The sequence below is a fragment of the Cnephaeus nilssonii genome (assembly GCF_951640355.1).
Source record: "Cnephaeus nilssonii genome assembly, chromosome: 15".
Classification (NCBI taxonomy): domain Eukaryota; kingdom Metazoa; phylum Chordata; class Mammalia; order Chiroptera; family Vespertilionidae; genus Cnephaeus; species Cnephaeus nilssonii.
Genome location: NC_137086.1, coordinates 60,278,847 through 60,292,297, shown reverse-complemented (window position 1 = coordinate 60,292,297; position 13,451 = coordinate 60,278,847). Strand labels below are relative to the sequence as shown.

The window sequence follows — 13,451 nt, the reverse complement described above, 5'->3', positions numbered from 1 at the left end:
CAAGTGTGCATTCCTATGATACTTAAAAAAAACAACAACAGAGAAGTTGGAATTATATTTGGTCTTATATGAAGTTGTGCTTTTTTTACTTAGCATTATTTTTATAAGTTTCCATAATTCTTTAGTGGCCTAAGAATATTACGCTATATGGCTGTATTCTTTTTGTAACTATGTCCCTACTATTGAGCATGTAATGTAGTGGTTTCTTTCCCCCTCATTTTTCACTATTTACGTAACACAATAGTGTTTCTAAAATACCCAAAATACCCAATGGTGCCCTGGCCCATGTGGCTCAGTTGGTTGAGCATCATCCCATGCACCAAAGGTCACCGGTTTGATTCCTGGTCAGGGCACATGCCTGGGTTGTGGGCTCAATCCCCCAAAGGAGGCATACAGGAGGCAACTGATCTGTCTTTCTCTCTCTCAAACTCTCTCTCTCTTTCCCTCTCCATTCCTCTCTCTCTAAAAATCAATGAATCAATGAAAACATCCCATTGGTCCTCATAGGAAAAGGCAGATGTGGAAAATCTATTCTTTCTTTTCCCTCTAAGGAATTTCATGGGGTGACCATAAGATTTGTGAACCCAAACTCCAAAAAATTTCATTCATCAATAGAAAAAGTCTGGTCAGCAGCATGAACCCATGGACTCAGGCTGAGTAAAGGCCACACCTATCCCCACCGCTGCCACCAGCACCCCTAATGTCACTGCACCTCATTCACCTGCAGCTCCTCTGCCATTCCCCACAGCGACCAGCACACGGACTGATTTCTTTCTTCCCTCTTTTGCTGTCATATTGAAAACATTTCTTACCTAAAAGACAAAATGTTTCATAAATATTTTACCTTAAGGAAACTCTGAAGTGGGAACTGGAGCAGCAGTTCTTTTTAATATATTTTTATTGATTTCAGAGAGAGAGAGAGAGAGAAACATCAATGATGAGAATCACTAATCAGCTGCCTCCTGCACACCTACTACTGGGGATCGAGCCCATAACCCAGGCATGTACCCTTGGCCAGAATCGAACCTGGGACCGTCCAGTCCACAGGCCGACACTCTGTCCACTGAGCCAAACCAGCTAGGGCTTGTTAGCAGTTCTGAGATAACTTAAAGGGATCTGAAACTACACAACGCAATGTACCCCATTTTAACAAACGTATGCAAAGGAAAAAGGTGCTGATTAAACTTGGTCATGGTTTATAACTGGTGGCCAAAAGACACATCCCAATATCAGAGATATTGAAATACGAAAGAAATGTGTATTTAGAAATAAAACTCTGTATATAGAAAAAAAATAGCATAAAACCAGATCTCCGTGCTAAGGATTAGGCTCACCTGAAAATAGAGAATTTGGAAATACTTGCTTATTATGAACTACAGGAAAACTTGCATTTTTTTGGTGTGTGTATGATGTATATTAAAGGCCAGGAATCATGAAACTGTTAACTAAACAGTTTACATTGCAGCCGCTTTCCCATAAAATGAGGTTAAAGGAAAAGGGAGCTGAGTCCACTGCTGTGGATCATCTAACAGGAAAACACCCACATATACAAGAATTCTTCAAAGGAATTAACTTCCAATAAGTATACACTGGGACCCAAAGACATAAAATACTTGCAAACATATTTTAAGTTGTATAGACAACTGGTATTAAAGAAATGATATACAAAATTCAGGCACAAACTCAATAAATGATCATTCCACCCGGCAGTTAACACTCACAAGGCTGCAGCACCAGCTCTAAGGGCAGATGACTACCTTAGGGACTGCCCTGGAAAGTGACTGAAATTTACCTCAAGCAGGCTTGTTTCAAAGGCCTGCAGGGTGATTTCCCATCAAGAGCTGTACATCAGAGCAGCCCCACGCTTCCCAGCCCTGCCCCATGGCTCCTGCAGTCCCTGCTCCCTGAACTGAAGCCAGGTTCAGCTGGTTCATAATTCGAGCACAGATCACTAATGCTACCTTAGCTTTAGGAAGGAGGAAATCTCAACGTAATTCCCAAATTCTGTTATCAACAGACCAAAACTGCCTTGTCATGAGACCTCAATTGATTGCGCCCCCGAAAGGGCAACAGTCAGGAGAACCCGTATCAAGTGATTGAAATTCAAGTTTCATTATTTTCTTACCCAAATCAGCTCTGTGCCTTAGAAAACATCACCCATCAAGGCTTTCCTCATAGTCCTTTTAAGCTATCCCTACTCCACCACCCTGAACTTTTCCAATTTCTCCCAAGACCTAACTGGGTACTGGGTTCAGCGAGCCTACCTCAAGTATCCTGGTATCAAAATCATCGTATGTTTCTGTAGAAAGAAAAGAAACAGGCATACAGATACGTGTCAATACAATTAGTGTACAAAAGCATTTTCAACACAGGCATGATTATCGACATTTATGTGAGAAAAAAAGTGAATCTTTTGGTGCCACTTCACAGGCCATGCCCTGGTCCTCCACCACCACCAGACCACTACACCATTAAACTCATACCAGTAAACTCGGCCACCACCTCCCTGACTGCACCCTCCTACCCCTCCAGCTCTCTCACTCAATGTTTCCCTGGGCGATGGTTCTTGGTGCTCCCCAGCACCTCCAGACTCTTGACCACTGTTTTCTTTCCCTCTTACCCCTTCCCGTCTTCATAGCCTCTCCCACAGCCAACACACCACAGCCCATCTTTTTCTCCAGAGCGTGTGAATATCCTCGACTCCCTCACCTTTTTCTCTCCTCCGTATTGTCTATGCCTGAATCAATGCAGCTGTCTGGCCACACCTGGCCTGCTGGGTGCCACAGAAGAGAAGTCAAAGCATAGTACATACTTGGACCCCTAAACATTCATGGTCTCTAATTCAATCAAGAGCTCCCTGCAACCTGTCAGCCTCTTATGTCCTTTTAGTTAGGCCCCTCTCCACTCACCTCATAGCCACTTCAAACACTCTATGTTCCTTTAACTTTTTACTATAAAAAATTTCGATCATGTACAAAAACAGAATAGCTGAGTGACAGCTTATGTATTCATTAGCCAGCTTCAACAATTATCAACTCATGGTCAGTCTTCTTTTCTCTACACTGTTCAATTCCGACTCTGGATAATCTGGGAGAAAGTCCCAGATACCCTGCTTTTCATCAAAATATTCTGGTGGCCAGCCCTTGCCGGTTTGGCTCAGTGGATAGAGCATCGGCCTATGGACTAAATGGTCCTGGGTTCGATTCTGGCCAAGGGCACATGCCCGGGTTGCAGGCTCCATCCCCAGTAGGGGGCGTGCAGGAGGCAGCGATCAATGATTTTCTCTCATCATTGATGTTTCTATCTCTCTCTCCCTCTCCCTTCCTCTCTGAAATCAATAAAAATATATATATATATTTTTTTAAAGAAACAATATTCTGGTAGCCATGCTCATCGTTGCCCCATCCTCTCCTCAGCAGATGGCCTCTCCTCCTCCCAGTCCAGCTGAAGCCGCTAGACCAGTGATGGGCAACCTTTTGAGCTTGGTGTGTCAAACTTCGCAAAAAAACTGAGCATAACTCGGGTAGTGTGTCACTTTGAGGAAAAAACATTATTTCGCAAATGTTTCATCCTCGGCATGCGGCCGCCTCAGCGGCCGCGTGTCATCAGAAATGGCTACGCGTGTCAGTGCTGACACGCGTGTCATAGGTTCGCCATCACGGCACTAGACAGACATCTCTCACACACCCTGCCCCATTACCAATACAGGCTCACCTGAATCTGTCACGAGTTAGTGCACTTATCTCTACTCTGAAGCTGGGTCCTCGTTAAGGACTTGCTGATCTTTTTTCTCCTCCCAACTGAAGCCTTCTATTCAGCTCGAAGCATGCTCGCCAGTCTCTCCCTCTCAGCCTCTGCTCTTCTCTTTAAGCCAAACTTAAGAAAGCACCACACTCTTGTCTATTCTTCATCTCCTCAAGAATGGATGTTCGAGATTTTTCTCTACATATATGGCTGTTGGGGGGTGCGGAGGACTTTGGTTTCTAATTTGGCCTAAGGAGTATTTTGAACTTTTCTTTCATTTTTCTGTTTATGAGGCTTAATGACAACGATCTGGTTTATCCTGTTATGGAAACTTCCACACCATGCTGCTCCACAGACACCCCACGACCAGTTGTGTTGGAAAACTGCTGTGCAGATCCCTAACGCACATCACCACATGTAAGGCTCTGAGAAGCCACACAATAGCAGTGTCTGAACCCAGTGCTCTGCATCCTGTGTGTGGAATACTTTTGGTTACGGGCCTCTAATGTTCCATAAAATATAGCTGGATAATAATGTAAAGTTATTTCAATGATGTTCAAATCCTTTTTTTTTTTTTTTGGGGGGGGGGGGAAGCAATCTAAACAGGTAAGTAAATAAACTCATATTAAGGAACTCCAGAACTACAAGCAATCTCTCTGTTACAAAGGTAAGCAAAATCAGGACTCTGCTACCTCCATTGGGACCCGGGTCGGGGGGGCCAAGACTGACACCTCCCCACGAGTTTCCACTCCAGCCTCGCTCCCGCTTAACCTTCATCTTCCTCTTCCGGTCCCATTCTTCTCTCTGCTGGAACATGTCAGCTTCCACCTTCTCCTGCTCTTCCTTGCTTCTCTGGGCAATGGTCTGCACAGCTCCATCCTTCATCAGAGGGACATTCAGACCAGGCCATAGGAAGCCACTGTGCCCTGAAAGTTTAAAAACATGCATGAGTAAGAATTTCTTTAAAGCATTCATTGGAGTGTTAAAATGCCAGGCAATGGGTGTACAGATGATACTGCTGGTAGGAGTTTAAACTAACATAATCACTTGGCAGGCCACTTGGCACATCATTAAAATTTTCAGCTAATAATTCCACTTCATGGTATTAGGCTAGAGAAATTAGGCAAAGGCAAAAAATGGAAACAATGTGTTACATGTCCAGCACTACTGAAGGATTGAGCAAACCATGGCACAGCCAACATATGAAATCTGCACTAAACTGAAATAATGAGATAGTTCTGTGGGTTCTGATGTGGAACATTACCCAAGATCTGAGTGAAAAAAAAAAAAAAAAGGTAAATTATAAGACAGAGTTATGTGTAGCACATGATACAGTTTAATTATTTTTTTAAAAGAAAATATATATTTCTTTTAAGGTTTTTATGTATATACTAGAGGCCTGATGCATGAAATTCATGCAAGAGTAGGCCTTCCTTCCCCCAGCTGCCGACACCGGCTTCCCTCCGGCACCTGGGCCTCTGACTTCGCTCCAGCAGCCGGCAGGCACCTGGGACCTGGGCTTCCTTCACAGCCCTGGCTTCGTCCAGAAGGACATCTGTTGTAATTAGCATATTACGCTTTTATTATTATAGATGAGCATTTAAAAAATGCCAGAAGGGCCCTAACTGGTTTGGCTCAGTGGATAGAGCGTCGGCCTGCAGACTGAAGGGTCCCAGGTTCGATTCCAGTCAAGGGCATGTACCTTGGTTGTGGGCACATCCCCAGTAGGAGGTGTGCAGGAGGCAGCTGATCAATATTTCTCTCTCCTCGATGTTTCTAACTCTCTATCCCTCTCCCTTCCTCCCTGTAAGAAATCAATAATATCTACACTAATAAAAGAGAAATATGTAAATTGACCGTACCTCCATGATGCCTACCAGCCAACCAGGAGAGAATATGCAAATTAGCAGGACAAAGATGGCAGCGGCCCCATCCCCCAGCTGCTCCAGGCGTGGAGCGGCCAGGCGGGGCAGGACACCTGCTATGAGGGGGAGAGTGGAGGCGCAGAGAGAGCTACAGGAGCGGTGCTCTGGCCGGAGCAAAGCAAAGACTCCGGCCGGAGTCAGCAAGAAGCCTGCAGACTCGCCAGAGTCAGCGAGGAGCCTGCAGGCTCTGGCTGGAGTCAGTGAAGACTCCGGCTTGAGCAAAGGCGGAAGGCGGCAGCCAGAGTGAAGGCCTGGGTTCCAGGTGCTGGAAGAAAACCAGTGCTGGCAGCCAGGTGAAGGAAGGCCTATTGCACGAATCTTCGTGCAATGGGCCTCTAGTATATATATATTTTAAAATGCCAGAAGGAAACACACCAAAATGAGATCAGATGTTTCCAAGTACCCCATACTATTTTTATTCTTCAAGGCAACTGAGAAGGAGGGTATGGAAAGGGCACCAGGAGGACTTAGGTTTCTCCTATGGTCTGAAGTTTTTACTGAGAAGTGTGTATATATATATATCTGTGTGTGTGTGTGTGTGTGTGTGTGTGTGTGTGTGTGTGTATATATATACACACACACACACATATGATGGTTATAATTTTTTAAATGTTAACAAAAAAAATAAAATACAGTCCTAGCCAGTTTTGCTCAGTGGATAGAGCGTCAGCCTGCAGATTGAAGGGTCCCGGGTTCGATTCTGGTCAAGGGCACATGCTCAGGTTTCGGGCTCCATCCTAGTAGGGGATGTGCAGGAGGCAGCTGATCAATGATTCTCTCTCATCATTGATGCTTGTAACTCTCTCTCTCCCTCTCCCTCCCTCTCTGAAATAAAAAATATATTTAAAAAAAATGAATAAATAAGTAAAATACAAGGTAAGGCAGAGAAAAATATCCAAGTAGATATGCAGTAACTAGAACAGTGAAGGTGTTTATGTCATGCCTGAAAGGCTATTACTATCCCATATAATAAAAAGGTAATATGCAAATTGACCCAAAGGGCAGAACGACCAGAAATGACCAGTAGCTATGACGCACACTGACCACCAGGGGGCCGACACTCAATGCAAGAGCTGCCCCCTGATGGTCAGTGTGCTTCCACAGGGGGAGCGCCACTTAGCCAAAAGCTGGCTCATGGCTGGCCAGCGCAGGTCAGTGACGGGAGCCTCTCCCACCTCTGTGGCAGCGCTAAGGATGTCCAACAAATGGCTTAGGCCCACTCCCTGCAGGAGAGTGGGCCTAAGCCGTCAGTCAGACATCCCCCGAGGGGCCCCGGGCTGCGAGAGGGCACAGGCTAGGCTGAGGGATACCCTCCCCCACCCCCTGCCCCGACCCAGTGCATGAATTTTCATGCACTGGGCCTCTAGTCAACAATAATTTATCAGCAACCACAACGAAATGCCAATTCAAGAACACCATACTATTTTTATTCTTCAAAAAAACACAAGAATAAACAATCATGTGTTCCCAGGGTTGGTAAACCTAAGGGCCACAGGCCAAATCCAGCCCACCACTTGTTTCTATAAATAAAGTTTTATTGGAACAAGCTATGCTAATTTGATTATGTATTGTCAATGACTATTTTGTGCCCCTGGTTGTAACAGAGACCATGTAGCTCACAAAGCTGAAACTATTTACTACCTAGCCCTTTGCAGAGAGAGTTTGCCAACTCGCCATTTATTCCATCTTTTATCCTGAATCATATGCTACACTGATACCGAAGGTTTGTGAAGGAATGAATGAATAATCCCTTTCTACAAAATTTTCCTCCCCCAGAATCCTGGGGTAAGCAGCAGATCCTCATGTCCTTCAAGAGAAATGTTTTAATACTTGTAGATTGTAAAAATATCTATAAAATTTGGGGGAGAAACCTTAAAAAGCACATTAGCTATTTTTTTAAGCTTACCTTCACCGATGATCTGACCCCTGTTCAGATCCTTCCTTCTCTTTCTCTTAGTTCTCTTGCCTCTTCCTTTTCTTGCTCCAGCACCAGTCTCTGCTAAAGCACCTTTCCATAGCTCATCTGCTGTCACTGTAATGAGAGAGGATTTTATTTATTTATCTTAGTTTTAAGCAATGATCTATGGTCTCCCATTGAATAGAAAAGAACAGAAGACGCCAGCTTCACTTGCACCATTGCAGACATGAAAGTAAAATTAAACCATTCTTTGCACATTTCTAATAATTACATTTGGAAAACCCAAAAGGAACCAATTCTACTACTTTCAAATATGGCCTTCCTCCACAAAAGACAGCCAACATTTAAATCCCTCTCTCCAACAAGTTTGTTTCCCAGACATTTTATCAACTATTTACAGATCCTCTTGCCTCCATTAAAACCAGAGATAATCAATAACTATCCTTCTTAAATACAGACTTTTTAGCCTAAACAAGAACCGACATGTCAATCTGATCCATAATAAGTCTTAATAAGTTGGATGTTGTGCTTTATTCTTCTGTGAATGACCTAAACATCTCCTTCAAAATAAAATGCCCAAATTCACCTTAAACGCTGATTAAAGGCCAATCAATCAATACACAGGAAAGAACGAGTGAGTAGGGGTCTGAGAGTTAATATTTGCAAGTGAGTGTGTGTCTTTCCTAAACCATGCTTGTTTTTTACTTTGCGTATAGACCTGACACTGCTGATTTCCACTGGTGAATTTCAAGGATCCCAAAATCTTTTTCTACCATACATTTCAATCAGTATTTTCCAGTTTGTGCTTGTGGAATGTATAGATTATTTACTTCTGAATTTTACTGGAGAATTTAATTGTGAATAAATACTAAAATAATTCTGAATTTTATTGGTGTAGAATCTAAATCATTAATTAGATTTAAATTCTCTCTTCCCAAGGACTTCCAGCCTTTCACAGTATCACCAATTGGTTTTACAAACACAGGTTCTGTTCCATTATCAATTTACTTAACCCTACCAGACCTGAGGCCCTGAACCTAACTGTCCCCTATACCTGGGCTCCTGAGCATTAAAGAGAAAAAATCAACATGATATAGAAAAATGTTAGTTAGATGCAAACAAGTGGTTAGAATAAGATGGAACTTGGAGACATTGTAGAAAATAGGCCTACCTTTCATCTAGCGCCAATATTCCACCTCAGAGTCTGAATCAACCAAAGTATCCATCACCTGTTGGACTGTGATAAGCCTAGACCTACTTCACTTTCCTGTTGAAGTGCTTGGTTCTTCAGCCGCTCGTTTCATTGTGAATTTTCAGAATTTTTTCACGTCAAACCACACAAAGTCAATTCAAACACACGGGGGCAGACATTTGCAATGGCTAACCATGAGGTTTGACCATGATTGGTTGGTTAGTTTTAGTTTGTGACGCATTTTTTCCACGTACTAGGCAAAGTACCGAAAATTAGATACAGCGGTATAGCGGCAGATTCGGAAATTACCGAAAAATCGGTAAAGCAGTCTGGTAGGGTTAATAAAGAATCAGAGCCACACAAATGTTGTACTAGTCAAAAATCTAAACTACATATAGCTGCCTGCCTGACGTACTAAAAATATCTACAACACAAGTATTTTCATCCTCCCTTAGGGTTTAAAAGTTCTACCTGCTTGCTTCCTGAAAAGCCTTATCTTGACCCTCAGGGTAGATAACACGAAAGGGAAAAATGTTTTGGATTTATAATACTTTTAAATGCTTTTACCTGCACAGTATACTGTTGGTTGTTTTTTTAAAAAACACACACACATATTAGTACAGTTGATCTCCATTAACTGAAGGTCAAAAAAGTAAGTGAGACTCCACATCACATAGTGCTGTTTACCCCTGATCAGAGCAAAGGGTTTAGATTGAGCTCAAACTTGAGCATACTGATTCACTTGAAAGCAGCACAGGTTCAAAATAAAATAACCAATCGCAGACTAAACTCTAAACGGTTGATTTTCTTTCCTGACTGCTTAAAAATTATGGTGCCTACAAATGCCATCCAAACCTGAAAGTTCCCAATGAGAGCATTTCCAAAGGAGGCATATTAAGAGGTAAATCAATTACAGAGTTTTTAATCACTTAGAAGCAGAATGAGCAAATCACTCATTAAGACTAAAAGGGGTTCTATTTGCAAAAGAACTTGATATTGAGACAAGGAAATGAAAGACTAAAGCATTTAATTCATCTTTTTTACATAAAAGGAAAATAAAATTTCTAACTACATTTGAAAAAGACAAGCCACATGTCAACTTTTGAATGGCATTACGCTTTTTTAAATGGTTGTAAACTTTTTTAAAGATTATAACAGAAATGGTTATTATATATATATATATATATATATATATATATATATATATATATATTATTGATTTTTTACAGAGAGGAAGGGAGAGGGATAGAGTTAGAAACATCGATGAGAGAGAAACATCGATCAGCTGCCTCCTGCACACCCCCTACTGGGGATATGCCTGCAACCAAGGTACATGCCCTTGACCAGAATCGAGCCCGGGACCCTTCAGTCCACAGGCCGAGGTTCTATCCACTGAGCCAAACCGGTTAGGGCTGGTTATTTTTTTAAATCCAGAAAATATAGACAGTATGAAGAATATAAAAAATATTCAGAATCCCATCACCACTGTTAGATCAGAATGTATATCCTATTTTTTAATTCATACATGCATACTTAAGTGTATACATATTTTTGTTTTAGACAAAGTTGGAATTATAACATTTGTATTTTTTTTATTATATTGTGAGCCTTATCTCATATTCTTAGTTAATACTAAGAAAATTTTTTAAAAGCTACAAGTTGAATTGAGTTGTTTTGACAGATTTTACTATTTTAACTGGTCTAAGATTCTAATTAACCTAAATTGCTATTTAGAATAGATATACTATTATTTCAACTCTGTCAAAGAAACAGCAAAAACTAGCCCCATGCTAATTTCAACTGAGAACACGCCCTTGAAGCTAATCTCAATATGACTTGGGAACCAATAAACTCATAAGGGTACAGAGTCCCATAACTAAGAACACAGGCTAATGCCGAGTCTGAGGCTGGTGGGACAGCAGTGCAGGGACAGGGCCTGAGAGGGCAAAAGGCACCTCTAGAATAACAGGAGTTAAGAAAAAAGGCCTTTTAGGACAAGGCAAAGACTATTTTAAAAAATTCCCAAGGCCTCTGAGTCTGATACAGTCCCTAAGACTCCAACTCCATCCACCTCTCTTTTTGCGCCCAATCTGCAGATACAACAAAGCCTATGCTACTTGCTACGTCCCTACCACCAAGCCCTCTTTCCTGCATTGCTACACAATGACCTAGTTATAGGAGACCTCCACATTACAGTGAACTGCAGCCACACAATGGAACACTCAGCTGTCATAACACTGCACAGCAAGAGCCTGTGAACTAACGTGGAAATGTATAATATATCGCTGCATGAAAAGATGGCAAAACCAGGATTTCAGGCAGTAGGGTTATAGGTGCTTTTATTTTTTGATTCTGTATTTACCAAATAGTTTAAAATAAACTGGCTTTATAATTCTAGTTTTTAAAAATTTGCCTAATGTTGAGTTGTAATTTCAATCTCCATTTATATCAGTTCAGATTGAACTCTTTCAAATTCTATCACAAGTAGGAGTCGTGTTAACAAAATATCTACTTAAATAAACTTTTCCTGATTAGATATCCTACCTCAACTAAAGCACAACTGGAAACAGACTCTGAGTATCTTCTTGGTGTGAATCTAAATCAGCCTCAGGGGCCCCAAAGAAGAGCATTAAAGTAAATGAGTGGTTCCCAAAGTATAATACAAATATGACTGGTAGCATGTGAGATAATTCTACAAGGTACATGAAGGAACATTTTTATTTTAATAGTATATCACATACTAATCACTGAAGTGACAATTCATTTAAGGAAGTAAAAATAAAGAAAAATTAAGATACAAAAGCATCTTTCATTGTCCTGTTTCATGAAATGGGAAGTTTGCGGCCAGTCTACGTACATTTAGTGAAGAAACTATAGGATCTATACTGTTGGCCCATCAAGTTGCTGGGAGAAGAAATGCAGCATTGTGTCTGTAGCGCACAGGTCAAGCCGCTGAAATGACAATTGTCTCTGGTTCCTGGAGATGACAAAGGGCCTGTAGGTAGATGGGAAAAAACTTTGAATTAGATGCTCTATGGCTGTGAAAAAACATTGCCAGCACCAAATAATTAATTGTTCCTAATAAAATTAAGTCACAAAAATCCTGAACTTTTTTTTAAATTGATTTCAGAGAGGAAGGGAGAGGGAAAGAGAGATAGAGATAGAAACATCAATGATGAGAAGGAATCACTGATCAGCCAACTCCTGGACGCCCGCCACTGGGGATCGAGCCTGCAACCTCCTAGGCATGTGCCCTTGACCGGAATCGAACCTGGTACCCTTCAGTCCGCAGGCTGTAGCTCTATCCACTGAGCCAAATCGGCTAGGGCCAAAAAAATCCTGAACTTTTAAGAATCATATTCTGAGGACAGTGTTTCTTTTGGTTAGAAAAATAAAGTACAGAACAGTGCTAGAGCATCCATCCTACCCGTTATTTAAAAAATAAAGGAGGGTCAGGGTGTGAATTTATTTTACAGACTAACTCCAAACAGAAACATGTACAAGAAATTGTTAACAGTGGTTGCCTCACATACATCTGAGGTTGGAGATGAGAGACTGGCTTTTTTTGTGGGGTTTTTTGGAATTCTTTTTAACCATATATATGTATCACTTTAAAAGGTGTTTTTAAATAGCCATGTCTTAGAGGCAGGCATTTTTATCAATGCCATGGATGGCGGTGTCCTGTGAGGAAGATGGCAGGGGTAAGAGGAACCATTGGACTCAAGGAAATAAAAATATTGATTGGAAAAGTGTACATGCTTAAGCTTTTGCATTTCAGTGGAGAACCTAGTGACTATAAGAGAAGTGAGAAGGGAAGTGAGTTCTCGAGAGAAAAAGGTCATTTAAGGTTACTGGGCTTGACAAACAGGAAGCCAATGAGAAGTTTATTAAGAAGTATATGGTGCCGAAACCGGTTTGGCTCAGTGGATAGAGCGTCGGTCTGTGGACTGAAAGGTCCCAGGTTCGATTCCGGTCAAGGGCATGTACATTTGTTGTGGGCACATCCCCCGGTGGGGGGTGTGCAGGAGGCAGCTGGTTGATGTCTCTCTCTCATCGATGTTTCTAGCTCTCTATCCCTCTCCCTTCCTCTCTGTGAAAAATCAATAAAATATATTAAAAAAAAAAAAAAGAAGAAGAAGAAGAAGAAGTATACGGTAACAATTGCTTCATCCTAGAGGGCCAAACACCAGAAATGATCTCAGTGGCAACAAAAAAGAACCTGGTTGAGTATATGAGGAAAACTGATATTAAGTGACTGCAGCCGGGCCGGTGTGGCTCAGTGGATAGAGCGTCGGCCTGCGGACTGAAAGGTCCCAGGTTCGATTCCGGTCAAGGGCATGTACCTTGGTATCGGGCACATCCCCAGTAGGAGGTGTGCAGGAGGCAGCTGATCGATGTTTCTCTCTCATCGATATTTCTAACTCTCTATCCCTCTCCCTTTCTCTGTGTAAAAAATCAATAAAAAAAATTAAGTGACTGCAATAAGATGCCAAAATATCTCCATTGTAAATAGATACTGAAAAAAAATAAAGAAATAATCTCTATCAATAATTAAAAATCATTTCATCCAACCCCTTCATTTCACAAGATACTTAGGTCTACAAGGTTAGGGATTTGCCAAAAGTCATGGGACAAGTTAGTAGATGAGAGTTAAACATCATTTTTTTTTAAA

The 13,451-nt window shown here is 41.6% G+C and overlaps 1 protein-coding gene across 4 annotated transcripts in view; it reads right to left on the bottom strand.

Moving 5' to 3' along the window:
* The window catches only part of MRPS5 (mitochondrial ribosomal protein S5), a 30,184-nt gene that overhangs the window by 13,076 nt on the left and 3,657 nt on the right, over positions 1-13,451 (bottom strand). For all 4 annotated transcript variants that reach the window (XM_079792802.1, XM_079792799.1, XM_079792800.1 and 1 more), the window contains exons 3-7: positions 11,637-11,774; positions 7,576-7,701; positions 4,437-4,670; positions 2,265-2,299; positions 722-812 (exon numbers count right to left, since the gene is read on the bottom strand). In XM_079792802.1, the coding sequence (XP_079648928.1) occupies positions 722-812; positions 2,265-2,299; positions 4,437-4,670; positions 7,576-7,701; positions 11,637-11,676 (526 nt within the window). In that variant the 5' untranslated portion in view covers positions 11,677-11,774. The remainder of the gene's footprint in view (positions 1-721; positions 813-2,264; positions 2,300-4,436; positions 4,671-7,575; positions 7,702-11,636; positions 11,775-13,451) is intronic.